This window comes from Scomber scombrus, chromosome 15 (assembly GCF_963691925.1).
Source record: "Scomber scombrus chromosome 15, fScoSco1.1, whole genome shotgun sequence".
In the NCBI taxonomy this organism is placed as follows: Eukaryota; Metazoa; Chordata; class Actinopteri; order Scombriformes; family Scombridae; genus Scomber; species Scomber scombrus.
Window position 1 is genome coordinate 3203630 of NC_084984.1, and position 25395 is coordinate 3229024.

At 40.1% G+C, this 25395-nt stretch overlaps 2 protein-coding genes across 2 annotated transcripts in view; both read left to right on the forward strand.

The window, feature by feature from the left end:
• LOC133995096 (nipped-B-like protein B) overlaps positions 1-3220 on the forward strand; it is a 27267-nt gene extending 24047 nt beyond the window's left edge. The window contains 5 exon segments of the mRNA XM_062434385.1: positions 96-193; positions 195-452; positions 564-738; positions 1939-2127; positions 2535-3220. Coding sequence (XP_062290369.1) covers positions 96-193; positions 195-452; positions 564-738; positions 1939-2127; positions 2535-2894 — 1080 coding nt within the window. The 3' untranslated portion in view covers positions 2895-3220.
• A 2222-nt stretch (positions 3221-5442) lies between these two features.
• On the forward strand, positions 5443-24856 carry nup155 (nucleoporin 155). The gene is made up of 34 exons (XM_062434386.1): positions 5443-5578; positions 6080-6247; positions 8096-8233; positions 8941-9037; positions 9163-9233; positions 9321-9413; positions 10605-10868; positions 10955-11028; positions 11134-11225; positions 11346-11443; positions 11544-11711; positions 11885-11985; positions 12800-12970; positions 13086-13196; positions 13302-13396; positions 13490-13575; positions 14299-14440; positions 14572-14638; positions 14757-14872; positions 15282-15385; positions 15582-15715; positions 15897-16088; positions 16442-16580; positions 17157-17292; positions 17391-17544; positions 17627-17731; positions 19110-19264; positions 19423-19552; positions 20456-20569; positions 20665-20785; positions 20868-20978; positions 21319-21455; positions 21550-21656; positions 23249-24856. The coding sequence occupies exons 2-34, from the start codon at positions 6106-6108 to the stop codon at positions 23385-23387; spliced, it is 4104 nt and encodes a 1367-aa protein (XP_062290370.1). The 5' UTR covers positions 5443-5578; positions 6080-6105; the 3' UTR covers positions 23388-24856.
• Positions 24857-25395: the final 539 nt, after the last annotated feature.

A 25395-nucleotide genomic window follows, 5' to 3' on the forward strand; every position in this document is an offset into this window, starting at 1 on the left:
GTATGACTTTTCACTCATAGTAGATTGTGTTTATCATATATCCAGGCTTGTGTTCATGTTGTTCTGTATTTGAGTGATTTTTGTTTTCTGCGTAGTCTTTACTGAAAGAGCCTGTTGAGCATCAAAAGAAGACGAAGCCGAATAAGAAGAAGAAGAAGAAAAAGAAGAAGCAGAAGTCTCACAGGAGGAAAAAACAGCTCTGAGGATGATGATGACGACGAGGACAGCAGTAGTGAATCCAGCAGCAGCAGCAGCAGCGATGAGGAAGATGAGGTGGTCCACAGGCGAAAAAAAACAGATTCTGACTCCGAAATGGAAGATGAGGATGCAATTATGGACCGTCTACCTGAAAACACAAACCCTCTGCTGGACTTCGCCAGTGCTTCTCAGGGTATCTTGATGCTGCTTGTGCTCAAACAACATCTGAAGAATCTGTACGGCTTCTCAGACAGGTAGGTTACGTAAAAGAAATGCCAGTGGACACATGTTTTTATTAACTCTTCCTTAGCGGTGCAGCTATTTACATGACATTAACTCAACTGAACTTTTTGTTGGCATTACAGCAAAATCCAGAAGTACTCACCAACAGAGTCTGCCAAAGTGTACGACAAGGCAGTGAACAGGAAATCTAAGGTGCATTTCAACCCTCGACAGACGCTGGACTTCCTGAAGGCTGATCTAGCCAACAGGACTCTCAGCTACGAGACCAAGAGGAATATTGTGAAACAGTACTTGGATGTAAGCATTCAGCATTTTCTCATTCATAAAGTTTTGAGGGTTTTTTTTTTTTTTCAATCTCAAGCACATGCAGTACACACAAGGTGTTTGAGGTTTTCATAGACCATATGATTTCTCTGTCATCTGTCATTCAATGTCAAGTAAAGGAGGAGTACTTTTGTAAGTTAACAGTAGCCGCCGGTTACGTGCACATTCTTTTCATTCTGATTGAAATGATATTGATTGAAGATTTTAGGTCAATTGTTTACATTGGAAGAGTTTTAATACGTTCAATAGTGTGTGCAAAAGTGATGAATACACCAGGTCCACCTTAAGTCAGCCATGTTGTAGTGCTACGCTCATAGCTGCTAACTTTATACTTTGTCTCTCTCTCTCTCTCTCTCTCTCTCTCTCTCTCTTTCTCTCTCTCTCTCTCTCTCTCTTTTTCTCTCCCCCTCTCTCTCGCCTTTTCTCTCTCTCTCTCTCTCTCTCTTTTTCTCACCCTCTCTCTCTCTCTTTTTCTCACCCCCCCTCTCTCTCTCTCTTTTTCTCTCTCTCTCTCCCTCTCTCTCTCTTTTTCTCTCCCTCTCTCTTTTTCTCACCCCCCCTCTCTCTCTCTCTTTTTCTCTCTCTCTCTCCCTCTCTCTCTCTTTTTCTCTCTCTCTCTCTCTCTTTCTTTTTCTCTCCCTCTCTCTCTTTTTCTCTCCCTCTCTCTCTCTTTCTCTCCCCCTCTCTCTCTTTTTCTCACCCTCTCTCTCTCTCTCCCCCTCTCTCTCTCTCTTTTTCTCACCCTCTCTCTCTCTCTCTCTTTTCTCTCTCTTTTTCTCTCTGTTTTTCTCACCCTCTCTCTCTCTCTTTTTCTTTCCCTCTCTCTCTCTCTCTCGCCCTCTCTCTCTCTCTCTATTTTTCTCTCCCTCTCTCTCTCTTTTTCTCTCTCTCTCTCTCTCTCTCTCTCTTTCTCATATCACATCAGCTAACGTTACCCCCATGTGGGACAAACGTGCAGAAAGAATATATTTATTCCAACCAGAGAGAAACAATCAGATTAAGCATTTACATGGTTATTAAGTGCTAATATTTTTACACCACCTCCCTCAATCCAATTGGAAATTGGAAATTAGGCTATTATTATGATTATTAGTGCAATATTAGGGTCCATGTAAACGTAGCCACCTTCAAAAAATAATTGACTGACTTAAAGCCTTCTTTTATCTCTCATAGTTCAAGGTACTGATGGAGCACTTGGATCGCGATGAAGAGGACGAGGAGGGCGAAGCAAGTGCCAATGCTAGAAACAAAGCCATTTCTTCACTACTCAGGGGCCCAAAACCCCAGAACCACAACCACAATAACCATACTGCTCCAATGGAGTCAGATGATGACGACAGTGAGGATGAAGATCCTCCCGTGGTAAGAAATACATTTAAGGAGTTAAATATGGGGTCGTTACTCATAGCATTTCCATGTTACCTTTTACATAATTTCTACATGTATATTCTGCTTTAGTGAGGCCATGTAGATATCATATTTAAGATCCACAACAGAGGACACTCATTGTTTTGGGAAGAACAAAGTCACAAGGGGGAAACCTGCATATCAACAGTCCAACATAAGAAAAAAAGATTAATTAAATAAATCATTGGCACATAGTATGTAAACAATGAGACATTTATATGGGTTGATCATGTAAAATAAAAAAGAACTTTCTCTTCACTGTTGCAGTGAGATTAACTCAACATGCAAAGTGCTGATGTGATGCATCCTGTGTATAAAGGGTTCATGTGGAGTCACTAACACCCCGCTGCTTTTATCCACAGCGGAAACCAAGGAAAGGCGGGGATTCCGCAGAGGATTCGGGTCACATGAGTAAGACAGTGGAGGCCAGGGACGTCGTTGCCATCTGCCGCCCCAAATACAAAGACAGACCGCAGATTGCCAGGGTCATCCAGAAGACCAAAGGTGGCTACAGTATACACTGGATGTCTGGAAGTTACACTGGGCCCTGGGCCGAGGCAAAGAAACGGGATGGTCGCAAAAAGGTGCCTTGGGTTGATACGATCAAGGAGTCGGACATTATTTACAAGAAAATCTCCTTGACAAGTGGACAAAAGCTTACGAACAAAGTGGCACATACGTTACGGGCGCTATACGCTGCCAAGGAGGGGACTAAGAGTTAATCGACTGACAGACAGAATCCCCTCACAGCCAAAATCTATGTGGATCCAATATGTTACAAGCAGAGAAAAAGACGAAACCTCTTTATATTTAAGGACGTGATAGAGGAAAAGTATTGTTGAACCCTGATCTGTTGGAAACATGGGCATGTTTAAGTTAAACACAAGAAAAACACAAGAAGGAAATGTTTGGGAAAACATTGTGTGGGAGTTCCTTCGCTGTTGTGCAGCAACTCGGTTGTTTGATTTTTACTCCCACTGTATCATAGTTTAACTAAACACATGTTTATATCTGAACATAATTCTGTAAAAAAAAAAAAAAAAAAGAATAAAGTGAATGTTGGAAATTAGTGTATTGATGATGTTCTTAATAAAGTGTTTTTGGAGTTTAAACTAGCACCAGATGGATTTATTCACTTAACCTGAGCTCCAACAACTTTGAACTGTTTTCTTTTTCTTGTTTCAAACATTTTGTTGTTTACCCACACTGTAATGGAGTACCTTTGAAAAATGATTTACTTATGTTAAAAGCAGTGCAGTATCTATGCCTATATGCAGGGGAAGATATATTGTTTTTAATATAGAATTTGATGTTATACAGTAGAACACAGAGCAAGAAGAAAGTGATCCTCAGCACTTCTGGTGAAACAAATACTGCAATAAATTTTTCTTACGTCTTTGTTACTTGTTTGCGCTTGTTTTGTTTGCTTTTTTCATCATCACAGTGCATAATTCATCTTTTTTTTCTTTCTCATCAGGCTCTGTCTTGTTTTGCCTGTACTGTGAGGTTTTCACCTGTGTGTGTGTGTGTGTGTGTGTGTGTGGAGCAAATCATAGAAGGCTTTACCAGCCGTGGTTAAACTCAAGCATTAATTTTAAGAGGCCCATTTGCTTGTCTCTGAAGTAAAATACAAGATCTTCTTAGGCGGTTGATTATGACTGAGGATGTGAATGTCAGCAGCTGGCAGGTAACCCAACGAAATCTCTCACCCAAATTCTCTGTTCTCAAAAAGACTGTCTGCATTTCAGACCCAAGTGCACACTGATGCAAGCACCACATGTACTGGACTGACCTTTTTTGTTTGATTGAATAATGTGATGAAAAGCCGATCAGGACACCTTTTTTAACAGGAATGCCAATCTCTGCTAGTATGATCCTTTGCATTTTCTTTGTCTCAGATCTATAGCCTGGGGCGTCATTACAGAAACTAATTTTAAAATCCTATTTGAGTTTAGGACGACATTTACAACTCGTATGTTAATTTATTGAGTGGACAAAATATAAGGGAACACTATTCAATACAATGCACCCTAGTACACCACCTTCGCCCACTATTTAGATTAGATTATTTTATTTTATTTGGTATGTGTAAAACAAGAAAAAACAAAACATCATATTAAAAAAAAGAAAGCATAATGGTCTCACTGAAAACATGATGCAATGCACTTTCAACCACATCCGAAAGGGAAGAAGTCAAAACTTATTGAATCCCACCCCTGCTTCCTAAATCAATGCTTGCTAGCTCCTAATTAAATTACTAATTCATAATATCATACAATTTCTTACTAATATACAGTATATTATATGTAATTTCAACATATATACATATCTATATTTACTCTTATCAATATATAAATCATTGCTACATTTTGCCATCAAAATAGCTATATACATATACATACATACACATATATACATACATACATACATACATACATACACTCACTAGCCTCTTTATTAGGTACACCTGTGGAATCTAATGCAATCCAATACAACAGCTCTGCTATAAATTCTACATTTATGAAGTTTATACATTTTCAGTGTTTGTTGACATTGCCATGAAGGTGATAATTCTACTTTATGTTTATTATTGAGGTCATAGTGGGTGATGGTGGTGTATTAGGGTGCTTTATATTGACTGGCGCTCTTAATATTTTGTCCACTCCATTAACATACATGAAAGGGGCAAAATATTAGGAACACCAGTGAATATAATGCACCCCAGTACATCACCATCACTTAGTACAACCTCAATAATAAACATAGAGTAGAATTATCACCTTTATGACAATGTTAACAAAAACTGAAAATGTATAAACTTCATAAATGTAGAATTTATAACAGAGCTGTTTGTATTACATTGAATTAGATTGCACAGGTGTTCCTAATAAAGTGGCATGTGAATGTATATTCATATATACACATCCCCATATATATATCCACATCCACATATGTACACATACATACGTAGACCTCAATAATAAACATAAAGCAGAAATGTCAACAAAACCTGAAAATGTATGAACTTCATAAATGTAGAAGATATATATATATATATATATATATTATATAAAAATTATTGTAATTGTGTATTGTGTAATAAAGAGGCCAGTGAGTGTAAATTTGCGTTTCAGATCAAATTGGCCTGTAGATGGCAGGACAGAGCTTCACTGTCTCGTGCGCAAAAAACTGAGAAAAGCCACGAAGAAGAAACACAATCCACCGGAAGAAAACCTTTCCCCTCAGCGGTTGTTGCAGTAGCTTAAACATCCATGGTAGCATGAGGTTGGCGGGCTGTTGTTCCTGAGTGTGCTGGATGTATTTGTTTGAAAACGTTGCTGCTGAACTGGTGACCAACACTTTTTTAGCCAAGTAACTCACCAACACGCGGTTTCTTTTCAGTCGGGTAAAGCCATTAATTTACTTTTACAACACGTTATTTCAGTCTTAGCTAGCATTTAGCTTGCATGCTAAGTAATATGATTTTAATGCTAGCAGACAAGTAACCGGTGTGCGATATTATCATACTTTATCTCTAATGCGCATTGTACAGTTAACTATATTGTAGTATAAATGTGTTGTTAATAAAGTAAAGGAAAAAATAAGTCATGACCCGCCCTACTCTGCCTCTGATTGGTTAACCGTGATATTCTGACCCTGATCCCAACCAATCACACTCTTTATAGCGTTATAGGCAGCAGCGTTAGCCAATCAGAGGCAGAGTAGGGCGGGCGATGACTTAGCCATCCTAGGAAAGAAATGTTGGTAACCGGTGTGCTGCCAGCTTGCTAACGGTAGCTAGCCGCTGAATCTTAGAAACGTCAAACTCGTAGTGACGTCGGCAAGGTATCTCTCCGTCGTTTATGTAGGACAGTTGACCAAATCTGTCTACCTACTTCCTCCGTAGGTACGTTTAGTGGTGTGAGCCCAGTCATGCCGTCCAGTGCTGGACCCAGCAGCCCCGCCGCTGCACTCGCCGAGGCGCTGGAAAACTCTGGCCGGCTGATCGACAGACATCTGCAGGATGACCGCTGCTTTCCCGACCTGTCAGAGCTGCTCAACGTCCCCTCTCACAGTAAGTCACGAGGAGAGAAAGACTAAACAACAGCTGTCAAATGTGTCTGTTTACACTGAGGCTATCATGCAAACCACACGTGTTAGATTAAAGTAAATGGGTCAATGACGTATAAGGATTTTTAATAACTCAATTTTAGAATAATAAAAACAAGCATATCTAATGCAGTAGTTCAAACATTCATAATGTTGTGTACCTGAAAATTCATATTGCAATTTGAAAGTGATAATTAATAAGCTGTATGCCTCACTGTGTGAAAGAGACTGGGGTCATTCTTTTATGTGAAAGGCAACATCACACTTGATTTAGAGATTGTTTTTCTAACTTTGTAAAACAAAATGCAACAAATTAATACGAAGATAGAACATATCTAATTGTTACTTATTATAATAATGGTATTCAATACCATATCGGCCCATTGTCACTGATAACTGATCCATCTAATTGGGTTAGTATCAGACCAATATCCGATATCAGTATTGGTGTATCTGTAAACCTATTATATAGTCATGATACAACAACATGAATACATCTCCCCTATCCACATTCATATAACATTACACAATATCAAGTAACACCTCTCACGTCTTTCTTATGTGCATACATTTGTGTAAACAACATCTGAAAGCACCTAGAAATATTCACATTATTAGAATCGATGTTATTGGTCAATATCTATTGTATAAGGGTCAATGACGTATAAGGATTTACAACAACTCAATTTTAGAATAATAAAAACAAGCATATCTAATGCAGTAGTTCAAACATTCAGAATGTTGTGTACCTGAAAATTCATATTATAAATTTGAAAGAGATTTTAGTGGGTTTTTCAAGATTAATTGGCACTGGTCTTAAAAAAAAAAGTCATGTGGTGCGACCATGATTCATCTTGAAATATCTTATATAAATAAAAGATCATCATTTACAAAAATTAAAAAAAAAAAAATGCAAAAACTTTGTTTCCAAACACTTTATATTACTGAAAACTTGTAAAAAAAAAAGATGTGAAGCGTGTTAAGTAAATTAATTTATTTCAAGATGAATCATGGTCGCACCACATGACTTTCTTTAAGGCCAGTGCCAATTAATCATGAAAAACCCACTAAAATCACTTTCAAATGTATAATATGAATTTTCAGGTACACAACATTCTGAATGTTTGAACTACTGCATTAGATATGCTTGTTTTTATTATTCTAAAATTGAGTTGTTGTAAATCCTTATATACTCTCCGATCCGTTTGTAATTCATATTATAAATTTGAAAGTGATTTTAGTGGGTTTATCAAGATTAATTGGCACTGGCCTTAAATAAAAGTCATGTGGTGCGACCATGATTCATCTTGAAATAAATTAATTTACTTAACACGCTTCATATCTTTTTTTACAAGTTTTCAGTAATATAAAGTGTTTGGAAACAAAGTATTTTAATTTTTTTTTTTTTTTTGTAAATGATATTTTATTTATATAAGATATTTCAAGATGAATCATGGTCGCACCACATGACTTTTTTTAAGGCCAGTGCCAATTAATCTTGAAAACCCACTAAAATCACTTAATTTCAAATTTATAATATGAATTTTCAGGTACACAACATTCTGAATGTTTGAACTACTGCATTAGATATGCTTGTTTTTATTATTCTAAAATTGAGTTATTGAAAATCCTTATACGTCATTGACCCTTAAACTTAAACCGAAAAATCATAAACCCCATGAATGTAAAATGTATTACAGAGTTGTTGTATCCGACTGTGTTTCTGATTTTAAACAGAACATTTGGCACCAAACTTCTGAGTCTGAGCATAGTGCTTAATTAGACTGTGTGTTTTTGTTGCTTGTGTCTTCAGATATGCCGTCCCTCTCTGGAGTGTCGGACATGGACTATCCCCTCCAGGGAGCAGGTTTACTGAGTGTGCCCAACCTCCCGGAGCTCAGTGCAGTCCGCAGAGTCCCTCTACCACCAGAACTGGTGGAGCAGTTCAGCCGTATCCTTGTGTCAGGAAAAACTAATCCAGTGCTTTAGATTATTGACCCTTAGGTTTCCATCAAATGTAAAGTTGATTGCTCCTTTCTTTGTTGTTAACACCATAGACTGTATATAAAATGGACGTTACATCCGTGATGTCACCCATTGGTTTGTGGACTGCTGCTTGGAAGCGAATAGTATCGGATCTGAGCAGCGCCATCTTGAAAATTTCCGGTGCATGCTGGGTAAAATAAAGACAGGGATTCTACTTATATGGGCATCAGGAGGAGCATGAAGCGCCCTCCTGAACCTGTGAACCAATCAACCTGTCAATCACGACGTAGCCACGCCCTAATGCATACCCTGCTTTATCGTCACATATAAAATCAGGGAGGCCAAAATGTCCCAAATGAACATCATACTGCATTGAAGAAGGCTTTAAACTAGCGATTGAGACCATAAACACATTTTGAAAACGTTTACTGAGGTTAGAAAATCAAGTGAGAAGTTGGTGAATTCTCCATTGAATTGTATAGAGACAGAAGTCCTTTTGACACCAAAACGGTCGCCCCCTGGTGGCCTTTTGATAGAATGCAGTTTTAAGTTACTTCCGCTCGTTCGCATCATTTCAGAGGACCTGAACTCCCCGCCTGGTTAACACATAGATTTTTGTTTTTAGCAAGAGGACATGACCAAGTTATGAGTTTCATCTTAACAGTTTTATAGATATGCAATGTAACTGCATGATGGGAGTGTTTCCTGAGCTGTGTCGAGCGTGGCTTGCTATTGACAACGACATATTCATGTGGAATTATGAAGACGGGTGAGTATTTAGATTATGGGCAGACAATGACCATGATAAACATTATAGGTAACCAGCTGAGGTGCAGCCACAGTGCATTTAAACCTGAACTGAAATGTATGTATGTATTTTCTGCTTCCTTTCAGAGGAGATGTGGCCTATTTTGACGGCCTTATTGAAACTATTCTGGCAGTCGGTCTTGTAAAACCTAAACAAGGTATGTGGAAACACCTCAACTCACCCTTCATTTTTTATTTCTTCCTTTTATTCCAGTCATGTTGATGATTTCTGTTTCTCTTTCCAGGGATTTTACAGCCACACATTCACTACCTCTTAGTATTGGCCACCTCTGTGGATGTAGTGATCCTGGGACTGAGCTTCCCTAAGGGTCAAACTGGTGAGTCTCTCCTACAATTCAATCACAGGGACACTGCATATGATTTGTTCCCTTGTAGCATTTGATTGTGTAGATGCCAGTGAATCATCTTCTTCTGAAAGTTCTCTATATTTTCAAATTAATTGAAATAATAGCCGTAACAGTCCTCTGGGGTATCCTGTTAAAAGTAATCACAGGAAAAACTCAACCAATTTTGAGCTTATTTTTCTCTGTATGTATCCATTTTCACCCAAACTCAGGGGGTCATGTTACAATAAGTGAATGCAAAAGTATTTAATTGCCTTGGTACTTGTATAAAAATTGGCATGGGATGTGGAGCGAACTTGTGTTGTTTTTGGCGGCCTGTTTTAATTTTAGTCTTAGTCTAGTCTTTGTGTCAAGCTGTCATTTTAGTTTTTATTAGTTTTAGTCACGTTCATACTTTTTAGTCTAGTCAAGTTTCAGTCGACTAAAAGTCTGATTTAGTCTTATTTTAGTCAAAATTATCTGTGACTATTTTAGTCTAGTTTTAGTCAATGAAAATTGTATTTTAGTCTCTTTTTAGTAATGCACCCAGTCAATATAGTATAAGTACCTAGTATAGTATAGACGAAACCAACATTTTCTTTTAGCCAAACCCATTTCACAATTCAAACAAGGTTGTCTTATTATTATATTATTGTATAATAGACTATACTGGCCGGCCATCGGTCCCGTTCTCTGTGTCAGTTGTCTGTCGTTAACGCTAACCTACCGCAGCTGCATCTTCTAAATAATGCCGCGAGTGGGGATTGAGGAAGTGAGACACAGGAAACAGAAATACTGCAAAATAATAGTAACAACAACGCGACTAAACGAGACGAAATAACATCATAACATTTTGTCTCGTCTCGTTTTAGACATTTTAGCAGAGTTTTTATTTTGTAAACCACATTTAGTCTCGTTTTTATTCGTCAACAATATTGCATTATATATTTAATTATAGTTATCGTCACATGACCAGCATTTACGTTGCGTCTCGTCTCGTTTTCGTCACGCGATAAAGGTTGGATAAAGGACGATATTTAGGCATAATTTTCATTGACGAAAGCAAAACTACAGTCAACTTGTGTAAATTGTAACATTTGTTTACAACAGTATTATTAATGATAATGCATGCACCCGTATTGATTTGACTCGGTCATTGGTGTGTGTCTCTGTTTTTATTTTTAGGGTTGAATGACAGCATGTCTGGTGGGATGCAGCTGCTTCCAGACCCGCTCTTCTCCATCCCAACAGACAACACATACATCCAGTCCATCACTTCTACAGACCTGGGTCGCATCTTTATGGCAGGAAAGGACGGCTGTCTCTATGAGATAGCTTACCAGGCTGAAGCAGGCTGGTTGAGCCAGCGTTGCAGAAAAATCAACCACTCCAAAAGCTCGCTATCCTTCCTCGTCCCCTCTGTGCTCCAGTTCTCCTTCTCTGAAGACGGTAAGAAGAAGAGGGACACATTTGCAGGGAAGAAGACGTCCCAGATCTAAATAAAAATTAACTTTTGTCGTCCTTGTGCTCTGCAGACCCCATTATGCAGATTGCTGTCGACAACTCCCGAAACATACTCTACACACGCTCAGAGAAAGATGTCCTGCAGGTATGATGTTTTTACAATATATAGTTTTTCCCATAATTTCAGATAAGCGAGGAAACATACAAATCTGTGGTGCTGAAATAATTAAAAAGTTGTCTGTTGTTTCAGGTGTATGATCTGGGTGCTGATGGGCAGGGTATGGGTCGTGTGGCAACAATGTCACAGAGCACCATTGTTGCAGCTGCTGGAAACATTGCCAGGTATATCTGGGTTTGTTGAAAATCAAACATTTTTCCATCATCAGATTTGTCAATAATAAATAACAATAAAACTCTTTTTTCCCCCCCTTCTGTCTCTTTGAAACTCTTTTACTTTCGTAGGACAATTGATCGTTCTGTCTTCAAACCCATTGTCCAGATCTCTGTGATTGACAGATCTGAGTCCTCAGACTGTCACCTGCTCGCTGTCACACATGCAGGTAAAGATGAACAAGATGAGCAGAATAGTAAGATGCATATAAGGTAACATGAAACATTTTTCCCCCCTTATTTATACCTGTACATATTCTGTTTCTGTAGGCGTGCGTCTCTACTTTAGTACTACACCTTTTGCCCCGCCACACCACAAGCATATGGCTGTTCGACCGAGCCTGCTAGCTTTGGTTCATGTCCGTTTGCCTCCAGGGTTTTCTGCATCTTCTACCTTGCAGAAACCTGCAAAGGTCCACAAGGCACTACACAGCAAAGGTAAAAAAAAATAATCTCTGCTGCCCTTTTCTTTAATTGTTTACCAGACAAATCCAACGGGCATTAAATGCAACATTCTGTTATGATCAGCTAACCAATGTACAGGAAAACAGTTGGTAAGACCAAGCCCAGGCTGCCTTTTAATGATCTTTTCTTTGTCTTAATTGTTACAGGTGTTCTGTTAATGGCTGCTTCTGAGACTGAAGACAGTGAAGTTTTGTGGTGCATCAACCACGACTCCTTCCCCTTCAAGAAACCCTTGATGGAGACTCAGGTCAGCTCACAAGAAGCATACAGAAATAGATAATAATAATAATGCATTATATTTAAAAGGCGCCTTTCAAAGCACTCAAGGACACCTTACAAGGCTCATAAAACACGACAACAGTACATCAAACAATATAAATCAGGTAACATTTAGTGCAAAGATAAAGAAATAAATATGAATGTGACTATAAAGTGCATCAGTACAATAAATAAACAAGAACGTGATTGCATAGTTAGTGTGAGACAGAGTATGCCACTCTGAATAGGAGCGTTTTCAGGCGGGATTTAAAGGTGGAAACAGAGTCAGAAGTGTGAATGTCTGGTGGGAGAGAGTTCCTGAGGCGGGGGGGCAGATCGGCTGAAAGCTCTTGACCCCATGATGGTAGTTAAGTTGGCAGATGGGGCAAAGAGCTGGTTGGCAGAGGAGGATCGGAGAGTTCGGGAGGGTGTGTAGATGTGAATCAGTTCAGAGAGATATGATGGTGCCAGGTTGTGAAGGATCTTGTAAGTGAGGAGTAGAATCTTAAAGTCAATGCAGGATTTGATAGAGAGCCAATGAAGTTGCTGCAGGGCAGGAGTGATGTGTTCAATAGAAGGGGGTTCTGGTATGTTTAATCATGCACTCAATTACTAGTTTTGCTGCTCAAAGTGGGTCCAAACTAAAATGTGTTTATACGGCAGCATGGCATGAGAATGCAGTTACTTACATTATACATTAATTTATTTTCTGGATGTTGTGGTGGAGTTTTACCAGCTATAATTCTCAACACACTGGCTGATAGAAACTCTCCATCATGTCTCTCTTCTGTGTGGTTTTACAGATGATGTCTAATGTCGATGGACACTCTTGGGCTCTTTGTGCCCTTAATGAGGAGAGGCCAATCAAGATTTGGACTCCTCTGAACAAGGATCAAATCCCCATCACTGATTCACCCGTGGTGGTCCAGCAGCACAATGTCCCTCCTCAGAAGTTTGTTCTTCTTTCTGCAAAGGTTAAAACTACTGTCATGACTCTTCACATTGCTCCTTTTCTAGGGGCTCAGTCTTGTTAAAGTGTGACATAGTGTGTCTTTAGTTTTGCATACTAATTGTGGACTTCTTGTGTAGGGGAGTCACATCTTCCAGAAACTGCGCCCAGTAGACCAGCTCCGTCACCTGCTGGTGAGCTGCGCTGGAGGAGAAAGTGAAGAGATTGAACGATTCTTCAAGCTGCACAGGGTACAATTCATCATATTCTGTCTAATTTATATATACACATATTGTGGCCTGCAGGCTCATTACACAAACAACAATCTATTTGATTTGTTGCTCTTTTGTGTGCAGGAGGAGCAGGCGTGTGGCACATCACTGATCCTAGCTTGTTCCACTGCTGCTTGTGACAGAGAGGTTTCACAGTGGGCCACCAGAGCCTTCTTCAGGTCAGATAACACTGTTTAATACATGGACACATTTACAAACATTCACACTGAGGAAAAACTAAAGACAGGTCTTCTGTTAATGTTGTGATTCAGATATGGAGGAGAAGCACAGATGAGATTCCCTGCAGCCATGACGTCTCCCAGTACTGTAGGACCCGTGATGAGCTCTCCAGCACCAGGTAAATGATATTTATGGCGCTTTTCCACTACACAGTTCCAGCACGACTTGCCTCGACTCGGTTTTTTTTGCGTTTCCACTAGTAATAGTACCTGGTACCTGGTCCTTTTTTAGTACCTGCTCTGGTGAGGTTCCAAGCGAGCCAAGCCGATACTAAAATGTGACGTCAACAGACTGCCGGCCGCTGATTGGTCAGAAGAGTTGTCGCGGGAAGAGTCATGAGCCGTCCCACATAAGAATAAAACCCGGCATTTTTAAATACCGGTAACAGCCATACGGCTCAATTTTCTTGCTTGTGTGACAAAAAGCCTCATACAGCAGCAAGTACACCACTGCCTCGAATGTCCTCCATTGTTTATGTGTTTTGTGTCGCGTATAAAACGAAGTCACGGGAGTTTCGCGGAGCCGTGCTGTGACGACCCCGCCCACGTTGAGTAGGTACTTTTTTTTAATGGAAAAGGTCTGTCCTGGAACCGTGTCGAGGCGAGGCGAGCCGAGCCGTGCTGAAACTGTGTAGTGGAAAAGCACCATTAGATACTGTCCACTCTTGTGAGTGTGAGAGAGAGGAGGTATAAATAAAGACCAAACATGACAACTTAAACCCCTGTGGAATCCTAATATACCGATAAAATGTAATATAAAAACATCTTGGCTATCACATTTGATAATACTGCCATAAAATACATGTTTAAACTATTATAATTTCTGTTACCCTCCCCCCCAGGCATTGTGCCTCCAGCTTTGGCTACTCCTTTCACACCAATGTCCTCTGGCTCTGCCCCCATTGCACCCATGTCCGCTGGCCCAGAGGTGATTTTCTCAGGGAAACACAACGGCATCTGCATCTACTTTGCTCGCATTCTTGGGTCAGTAAAATCCTGTTTACAATTTATCACGTTGGGCATATTTTGAATGTGTTTTTCTTGGTGAGAGCTTCAATATGTGAAGAATACTGAAGATGGATCTTTCTTGTTTTCTTCTGATCTGACTTTAACAGAAATATATGGGATGGGAGCCTTGCTGTTGAGAAAAGCATTAGCAAAGGAAATCAGACTGTTAGTATTGTAAGTATAGAAATCACACCACCAAGTATCCATTTACAAAAGTTAAAAAGTGGTGATACGTGTTTTAGAATGATGCTAGTAGTGAATAAGTCAATGTTCTTATATATCGTCCCCACAGTTGGAAAGCAGCGTCGGTTCATTCGATCTGGAGTCGGTCCTCGTGGAGCTCTGTGGTTTGCGGGAGTTTCTTGATAAAAACTCACAGTTCAGTCCATCCTCTCTCGGTGGTGCAAGGTAAGAGCTCCTCTGCTTTTCTTATTATTCTTGTATTGAAATAATTAGTTTGTTGATTAGCTGAATAGGTTCTGTTAATACATCGTAATACCCTAAGAGTAAATCTACAATCATCACTGAATCACAAAGAACCAAACATTGATGCTGCTGCTCCATGTTTCATTATTGCTCACACACTGCTTAGCAAGTTTTTATTTTAACTTTTTTTTTTTTTTAAATCGACTGCAATACCAGCTGTTACTTCAGTTGATGGCCTGCCACCAGAAGTTTATCTTTCATGAATCTTTCAGACTGTAGAGGGCAGTTAAGATGCATGAAAGGGGGGATGAAATCTGTATAATCTCTCTACTGTATCCAACGTCTTGTTTCCCGTCCCCCCTTGAATAACATCTGTTCTGCTCCTTATTAGCTTCAGCTCCCCTGCCAACCTGCAGCAAAGGCTGCTGGGATTTATGCGTCCTGATGGTGCCAACTCTCAGCAGGTCCAGCAGGAGCTCCAGAGGAAATATCACAGTGAGTTATGAATGCAGATTTCAACATTGTCCCTAATTGTGTCAAGATATTTTACATCTAATTCAACATGAATAGTGAATATATATATTTGATGTACCAACAAAAATGGCAAGCTTTATATTCACCCTGATTATTTTACACCTGATATCTTTATTTATATCATGTGTGTGACTCTCTGTGCTCTTCTTGTTTCCAGCCAAGGCTCAGGTCTATGAGAAAGTTTCCCTGCAGGGCATCCAGCAGTTAGTGCATCGCTCCTATCAGACTCTGGCTCTCTGGAAACTTCTCTGTGATCATCAGTTCAGCCTCATTATGTCTGAACTGCCAAAGGTACATGTGTGCTCAAACACTTCTCCTACATTACAAAACAGATACCGATGCTCATACACCATCACTGCAGTGTTTATCCTTGTACCTTCCTGAATATAATAACTCTGGTGTACAGTATGTAAGCACTCCTTTGTTCCTGGAACACTTAATTGCTCACTCGCTTTTTTTCTGTGTTTTGTAGGAGTTTCAAGATCAGATGAAGGGAGCAAGTTTTAAGGATGTTGTGATCCAGGGGAAGGAGCTGTCTGGGGCGCTCGTCACAGCACTCATTAACGTCTACATCAAAGATAATGCCTCTGTGGATGCTATCAGCAATCACCTGCGGGACATTTGCCCTCTGCTGTACAGCAGTGATGATAGCGTTTGCTCCAAGGTACACACACACACACACACACACACACACACACACACACACACACACACACACACACACACACACACACACACACACAGGATGGTGTTTGTGGGCCCTTAAAAGTTCTTATAACAGTCTCAGCTCATTATCATAAAACATTAAAAGGTACTAGATATTGTTAAATGTGTCAGTCTTTATTACAGCTCCAGGGTTTTAAAATTGTACTTTTATTTTATGCACCTTTTTCACAATTCTTGTATTTCTTCAGGATCATTTTGGTGGAAACAAGAGCATTTATTGCAGGTATTGATCCTCCCACATTGATTCATGTGTCTCAATACTGAATTTGCTGCTTTTGTCTTCCGCTATAGGCTAATGAGTTGCTGCAGAGCTCGAAACAGATCCAGAATAAAGTGGATAAAGAAAGAACACTGAGAGAGTCTCTACGGCTCTACCAACAGATCAGCCAGCATACAGACCTGCCGCTCGTCTGCTCGCAGTACAGACAAGGTAAAGATTCACCAGACGCATCCACTTTCTCTGCTCATGTCGTTGGTATGTTTACTAATAATAATAATAATAATAATGCATTTTATTTAAAGGCGCCTTTCAAAGCACTCAAGGACACCTTACAAGGCTCATAAAACACAACAACAGTACATCAAACAATATAAATCAGGTAACATTTAGTGCAAAGATAAAGAAATAAATATGAATGTGACTATAAAGTGCATCAGTACAATAACTAACAAGAACGTGATTGCATAGTTAGTGTGAGACAGAGTATGCAGCTCTGAATAGGAGCGTTTTCAGGCGGGATTTAAAGGTGGAAACAGAGTCAGAAGTGTGAATGTCTGGTGGGAGAGTTCCTGAGGCGGGGGGGGGGGGGGGCAGATCGACTGAAAGCTTTTGACCCCATGATGGTAGTTAAGTTGGCAGATGGGGCAAAGAGCTGGTTGGCAGAGGAGGATCGGAGAGTTCGGGAGGGTGTGTAGATGTGAATCAGTTCAGAGAGATATGATGGTGCCAGGTTGTGAAGGATCTTGTAAGTGAGGAGTAGAATCTAATTCTGTTGAACTGTTTCAGTGCGATTCTACGAGGGGGTCCTTGAGTTGTGCCTCACAGCAGCAGACAAGAAAGATCCACAGAGACTGGGGCCCCACTTCTACAAGAACGGAGAGCCTGAAGAGGACCTAGTGGGACAGCAAGCCTTCCAGGAAAGGTAACGCAAGAAAGTATAGCAGCTTTAATTAATATCAATTATGTGCTATTGGAGCTTTTTGTCACAACCATTTTCCACCGTTCCCCTCTCCACTTCAGACTTTCATGTTATAAGTGCATCACAGACACCATGCAGGAGCTGGTGAACCAGAGCAAAGCTGCTCCTCAGTCCCCCAGTGTACCAAAGCAGCCCGGTCCTCCTGTCATGACATCTGACCCGAACATGCTCAGTAACGAAGAAGCTACAGCCCACGTGAGTAAGAAGATGCATTTTTCTTGCTTACAGCAGTGTATGTGATCTGCATTTCTAATGAAAATCTATTGTCCTCTTGTAGTTTGAGCAGATGCTTGGTCTGGCCCAGAGGTCTCAGGACGAGCTGTTTCACATCGCTCTGTACAACTGGCTGATTCAGGCCGACCTGACTGACAAGCTGCTAGAGGTAGTGTGTCTTTGTGTTTGTTTATGTCTGTTTTCACTTCAAACTAGCATCGTGTTGTAGTTCATTTTTGTGCATATTCTAAATCTAAGGCTTATTGTTTTCCTTTGTTCTTATTTGTATTGAAAAATACACAGTTTGGTGTTTGCCGCACACCAGTTTTAAGTCATTTCTAATCTGATTTTATTGCCGCTTTTCCACTACACAGTTCCAGCACGACTTGCCTCGACTCGGTTCTTTTTGCGTTTCCACTAGGGAAAGTACCTGGTACCTCGGTCTTTAGTACCTGCTCTGGTGAGGTTCCAAGCGAGCCAAGCCGGTACTAAAATGTGACGTCGACAAACTGCTGGCCGCTGATTGGTAGTTGACGCTGGAAGAGTCATGAGCCGTCCCACACAAGAATCAAACCCGCCATTTTTAAATACTGGCAGCAGCGTTACCATAGATACAGCCATACGGCTCAATTTTCTTGCTTTGTGTGTGACAAAAAGCCTCATACAGCAGCAAGTACACCACTGCCTCCATGTCCTCCATTGTTTATGTGTTTTGTGTCGCGTATAAAACGAAGTCACGGCAGTTTCGCGGAGCCGTGCTATGACGACCCCGCCCACGTTGAGTAGGTACTTTTGTAATGGAAAAGGTCTGTTCTGGAGGCGAGGCGAGTCGAGGCGAGTCGTGCTAGAACTGTGTAGTGGAAAAGCGCCATAAGTCCCCTCTCACCCAAAACTTGACGTGGCAAAAGGAGGGACTGTTTACTGCAGTCAGTGAGGGGAAAAAGTAGGGAATAAATGAAAATAAGTCCTTTGTGGTAGTAAAAGTAACTGCTATGGGATCAGTAAGCTTCAGTCAAACAGTATGTGAAACCCCCTTCCCCTGTTCTTCCCCCAGCATCGGTATTGACAAGACTGAGTCCAACAATTTTATTTAACTTCCCAAATGTGACAATCATGACCACTTAGGTGTGTAGTCAGGATTTTAACATCTCTATCAGCTAACCGTTTTAAAATCTTCACAAAATTACTTTTGTCACCTTTTGTGTGAGCAGCCCGATTAAAACACTGAAGGCCATTGAGTACAAATTGTCCTTGTAATCACTGGTGTCATTATCACGTCTCGTCTCTCCCTATAATGGCTTTTAGACTAGGCAGGTGGAACATTTAAAAACACTCGTTCCTTCAAATGTGGTCAGAAAACATTTTGTAGAAACTAGTTATTTTCACCCTGACCGTAAATGTTATTCTTCTTACTCAGATTTGTAGTATTAACTTTATTTTCCCGGGTGTTTGCATTTTAAAAGACGCCTAACTTCCCACAGTGTTCATGTCCAAAATAAGCGTCTGTTCGTCAGTCTGATCGTTTTCATTTGTCCTCTGTTGTCCAGGTGAATTCTCCATACTTAGAGGAACATCTGATGCACATGATCAAACAGGATCAGAGTAAAGTGCACAACATGGACCTGCTGTGGCGCTACTATGAGAAGAACCGTAACTTTGGCAAGGCAGCTCATGTACTGGCCCGCCTCGCTGACATGCCCAGGTTTGTAGTAAATTTCAATCCTCCAGAAAATCCCCCGTTACCACATGTTCTCACCACGTTGTTTTTCTTTCTAGTGTTGTTTGATTCACTATTATAATTACTAACAGTTTTTTTTAATGAACATAATAAACATATCTTGCTTTTCTCTGAACATGCAGCACCGAGATCTCTCTGAAGCAGCGTTTGGAGTACATCGCCCGAGCCATCCTTTCTGCAAAGAGTTCTTCCTGCATCTCAGCTCAGGCATCAGATGGAGAGTTCCTTCATGAACTGGAGGAAAAGATGGAGGTATGTATAAATAATAATAATGCATTTTATTTAAAGGCGCCTTTCAAAGCACTCAAGGACACCTTACAAGGCTCATAAAACACAACAACAGTACATCAAACAATATAAATCAGGTAACATTTAGTGCAAAGATAAAGAAATAAATATGAATGTGACTATAAAGTGCATCAGTACAATAAATAAACAAGAACGTGATTGCATAGTTAGTGTGAGACAGAGTATGCAGCTCTGAATAGGAGCGTTTTCAGGCGGGATTTAACCCTCCTGTCGTCCTCCCGGGTCAAATTGACCCCGTCTATTTTGACTTTTCCTTCTTTCCTCCCTCTCTTCCTTCCTTCCTTCCTTCCTTCCGTCTGTCGTTCCTCCCTCACTCCCTCCCTCCTTCTCTCTTTCTTTCCTCCCCCCTACCTTCCTCCCTTCCTTCTTTCCTATGTGCTTCTTTCCTTCCTTCCTCCCTCCCTCCTACGTTCCTTCCTTTCTTCTTTCCCTCCTTCCCTTCCTTCCTTCTTTCCTTTCCTCCCTTCCTCCCTCCATCCTTTCCTTCCTTCCTTCTTCCCTTCCTTCCTTGACTCGAGGACAACAGGAGGGTTAAAGGTGGAAACAGAGTCAGAAGTGCAAATGTCTGGTGGGAGAGAGTACCTGAGGCGGGGGGGCAGATCGGCTGAAAGCTCTTGACCCCATGATGTTAGTTAAGTTGGCAGATGGGGCAAAGAGCTGGTTGGCAGAGGAGGATCGGAGAGTTGGGGAAGGGTGTGTAGATGTGATGTGAGAGATATGATGGTGCCAGGTTGTGAAGGATCTTGTAAGTGAGGAGTAGAATCTTAGAATGTATGTGGTGGTGAGAAATCTAGGTGTGATTCCTGTATGAAATTAAGAATTTTTTTGATTCTGCATTCTTCCTAGCTTGTACGCATCCAAGTCCAGATTCAGGAGACCCTGATCAGACAGTACTCCCATCATCCCTCAGTGAAAAATGTCATCTCTCAGTTGGACTCAGAGCTAATGGACATCACCAAGGTAACAGGCGTTATCAGGACTCACAGATTATTAATATAAGTTTATATCGTAAATGTGAATGCTTTGTTAATACTATGTTACTTTCTCTTGTGTAGCTGTACGGGGAGTTTGCCGACCATTTCAAATTATCTGAGTGCAAACTGGCCATCATTCACTGCGCAGGACACTCTGACCCGATCCTAGTGCACTCCCTCTGGCAGGAAATCATGGAGAAAGGTGAGTGAAATGTCAACACTGCAAAAATGTGCTATTTGCATTTGATTTTAGTGCTGATTTGTTTTGCATCTTGTCTTTTTAGAGCTGGGAGACACAGTGGCCATGAGTCCAGCAGACATGATGAGATCCCTCAGTTTGAAACTGGTATCACTGGGGAAGATTTATGCTGGAACACCAAGATATTTCCCCCTGGGTAAGCATTTCCTGCAATTATGCTCTGTTTTCCTCACTGTTGGATTTTCCATTTAGCTGTTTACTGTTTTGTTAACAGTAATATAATTATGTTAAATTATGTCAGTATGTCTCTGTGGTACAGGTCTGCTGGGTCTAGGTGATTGCTAAATGTTCCTCCTATTACAATCAGCCTGTTCAAACTTGTCTGCTCTGTGGAGACACTGATTCATTTTATATACATCCTTGCACGCATGCTCTGAATCATTTACGTCCCACTCAAAATATATATTTTCTCGAGGAATTAAACAAATTGGCGAGTATGCAGTGCTAACAAGAGTTGATGTTTGTGATGTTTTCAGAGTTCTTGGTGAAGTTTCTGGAGCAGGAGGTGTGTCGGTTGAACTGGGATGTAGGCTTTGTCACCTCAACTATGCAGGAGATCGGGGTACAGCTGCCACGTCTTTTGGAGGTCTACGACCAGCTCTTTAAAACTCGGGTAAAGATAAAATATTATGTTTCATCAATGCATTAATTTTGGACGAGGACTCTCATTTAATCCATTAACCTGCCTCGTGAAATTTTACCTGTAGGATCCCTGCTGGCAGCGGCTGAAGAAACCTCTGCACTTGGTGGAGTGTATCCATGTGCTTCTGTCAGGTTATGTGGATGACCCCAGCAGAGTACCAACCTATGACAGGTAATCATCATCATCTGAGTAGCTGTTTAGCTGCTGGCCTGTAGAGGGCACTGTAGCGCTGGCCTTGTTTTTACAGACGTATTAGTGTGAGCATACGGTCCCTGGTTGAAATCCCTTTGAGAACCCCCCCCTCTCTTTCTGCTTTAGATAAAATCCTAAATACGACTTGTCAGTTGTGGTGTATCTATATCTTTTTCAGAATGTTTCATTGTGCTCAGATGTAGCTTTATGTAAAATACATACAATTTAAAAAGAAAATATTTTAAGAATGTATTAGGATTCACATTGGCAGGGGCGGAGTGGGGCACTAAAAGCCAGCCCCCCCCCCCCCCCCCATTTCTCCATTCTACGTTAATTCAAGAACAAGCAAAGAAATGAAACTGCAGTTCGTTTTTTTTAAATTATTTATGACCATGAAAGCTTTGTAACGCCTGAATAATTACTTAAATTAAGACAAAAATGAGTAGATTGATGGGAGAGATCAGAGTGTGCAGGGTAACCATGAATGAGATAAAGAGAGTAAGCAAGTGGTATTAATGTTGGTTGGACGTTTTATTAAATAGTATAGCCTTGGAGATTTTCGTGGAGGGTAGAGCCTTGAAGTAGAATAATGATGTATAACGCATAGGGCCGGTTTACACACGTCTGGGGTCCACAAAAGTATACATAAAACCCCCAGAAAGAAGTGAATATGAAATAAGTTTGAATCTGCAATGAGAGCAGTAACATTATAATTTGCAATGCAGTGAGTGGCTTTTTTTGCTGTTCCTAGGCCACACGTAATGTTTATCAATCACTTGAGTGCTGGCAAGCTACACAGAACTGTCAACAGCAGCTATGTTCAGAGAGTCAAAGACACATTAGTGATAGAAAAATGAATACAACATTTACTCCCCTTAATTTTGGTCCAAGCTTAGTGGTTTTTAATGTCATAATTTATCTCTGTAAGGTCAGATAGCTTTGGGTCAACTGCTGTGATCATCCTTATAAAACACAAAAAACTGGTTGATATCATAGACTGTATATAAAATTGACGTAACATCCGTGACGTCACCCATTGGTTTGTGGACTGCTGCTTGGAAGCGAATAGTATCGGATCTGGGCAGCGTCATCTTGAAAATTTCAGGTGCATGCTGGGTAAAAAAAACACGGATTCTACTTATATGGGCATCAGGAGGAGCAAGAGGCGCCCTCCTGAACATGTGAACCAATCAACCTGTCAATCACGACGTAGCCACGCCCTAATGCATACCCTGCTTTATCGTCACATATAAAATCAGGGAGGCCAAAATGTCCCAAATGAACATCATACTGCATTGAAGAAGGCTTTAAACTAGAGATTGAGACCATAAACACATTTTGAAAACGTTTACTGAGGTTAGAAATCAAGTGAGAAGTTGGTGAATTCTCCATTGACTTGTATAGAGACGGAAGTCCTTTTGATACCAAAACGGTCGCCCCCTGGTGGCCTTTTGATAGAATGCAGTTTTAAACCAGTGAGCCCAGAGCAGATTGCCTATTCTGTGTCTGAAAATGTCAGAACTTGCTATATAAGCCTGTAGTAACGCTGATTGCTTTCCCTCCCGTCTTAGGCGCCGATTCACTAACGTGTGCCTTGATAACATTTGTGGATACCTTGTGGAGCTGCAGTCTCTGAGCCCGAACGCCGCTCTTCAACAGACTATCGGCAACTTCAAGTCGCTGCAGGCAAAGCTGGACAAACTCCACTGATGTCGCTGATTATTGTTCTTCATCAGGACAACGGATCAGGTGACCGTTGGATCTTGCACTGTTGCCTTAATTAAACAGCTGATTTAAAAGTATGATTACATTATCTGCAAGCTCAGCACATTGATGTTTGTACAGGCCTTTTTCACCAAACACATTTTGACACGTTGGAGACGGATAATTCTTTAAGATAATTGGTTTCAGGCTCACTGGGACACCTGAATAGAGCTGAGCCAATGTTGATGTTATTAGTAACACCTGAGCTTTTTCCTACCATGCAAAATCAAGATGTCTGCTGTGAAAAAGGCCTATTACACAGTACAGTTTGCCTCTTTTTCTCCTCTGTAGTCTGTTGTGTGACAGCCTGGCATGCTCCCCGTGTTATGAGACAGTGAAAGTATGTGACCGTGAAGATGAGAAGCCTGAAGAGACAATTTTTTTATAACTTATTTAATGCATTTTGTTCTAAGTCTAAACACATATGCTTACAATACAACTTTGAAAAAAACAAAGACACTGTTGGTCATTTGCATTGTGTGCAAATAGCTGAGTCAGATATCTAAAAAACTGACAGGATATTTGAGTTACATGTGTTTCTACGAACATGAAGTCAGACTTCTCACTCTGAATTTTACAAGTCAGTTTTCTTAAATGAAAAATGCACTTAATGATGATTGATTGATGATTTCGGGATATTTTGATATTAATCCACTTTTCAGACTGAAACCTTTCTTTTTCATCACAAGGGGGGGAATGATTTTTATTGTTCTACGTTTCACTCCAAACAAAACAGTTCAGTGTTGGATGTTGTAATTATGTACATAAACCTGGCCATGATGTTGTCTCTTCTGCCAAAAAGTCATTCAAACTTTGAATGCCAAAGGTCATTCAAACTTTATTTTCATGTGTAATTTACATTTAACATTTTCTACTTGGCTGATAAATTTAAACAGTTCTGTTGTGAGTATGAGTGCTTTGATTGATTGTTATGAATGTAGAACAATTTTTTTTTTAATGGTGCTGTTCACAGTGCTTCACTAAAAACTTTTGGCCTGCATAGAAGAAAAAAAAAAATCCATAAAACTTTTTTATAAAGATATAAAATGTGTCATTGCTTTTGTTGTGTATGAGGATGTCTTGAAAAACACTACACCAACTAGTTGTTACCTGCAAACCGAACAAACTGGTGTGTCCTTCAAGTTCAAGTCATCAGCAGGAAGCAGCATTAAATTGCTGTGTTTTTTATAATGTGACGCTGCAAAGGGAGTCATTAAATGAAGTTAATGACATCACTGTTTGTGTTTATGTTATTATCTTTAATTGAAAATGGCACTCAGGGTTTCTCACAGTCATCAGCAACAGGGCAGTAATTGCTAATGGTCCTTTTTTCTCCAATTAGCGATGTACTTAAGCACACAATTATGTTTTAATTTTTTAGTTTTATTAAAACGAATAAAATAATTTTGACTTGATGCTGGGTTTATTTATCTCTTAAATGTCGCATTAAGTACACCATAAAGTATTTCACACATATTTACCAGTCCCAGTCAACAGTCCCACACCTGCCATCAAATAAAAATGCCATTTTCATCATTTCATATAGACTTCTGAATCAATCCATCACGTTACATTCCTACTTAACACTCTTAAAACCAAATAATATGATGCAGGTCACTTATAATGTAATTTGTGACTTTAGCATATTTGTGCAAAAAAACATGTAGCTATAATAAATTTTGGTTTTTTGCTTTTAGAGTACAATGTGAGCAGCATCAGTCTCATATTAAATATAATATAATATAAATAGAGCTACATGATGTTTCTTAGTTAAGTAAAAGACAAATGAAATGCTACGGAAAAGGGGGAAAAACTACATATGCATGTTTTCTTTAAAGGTATGATGTAGTCCGTACCATATGCAAACAGCAGATGAAATACATGTCTTCTGATTGGGTTTAACCGAATAATTATAATAAAGGAAAATATTGACAGAAATTAGCCTGGAATCAAT

Bases quoted from the DNA above. Each gene is read 5' to 3' on its own strand.
- nup155 (XM_062434386.1), top strand. From the start codon at position 6,106: ATGCCGTCCAGTGCTGGACCCAGCAGCCCCGCCGCTGCACTCGCCGAG. The intron at 11,444-11,543 runs GTAAAGATGAAC...CTGTTTCTGTAG, and splicing joins GCTCGCTGTCACACATGCAG to GCGTGCGTCTCTACTTTAGT. The intron at 20,570-20,664 runs GTAACAGGCGTT...TCTCTTGTGTAG, and splicing joins AGCTAATGGACATCACCAAG to CTGTACGGGGAGTTTGCCGA.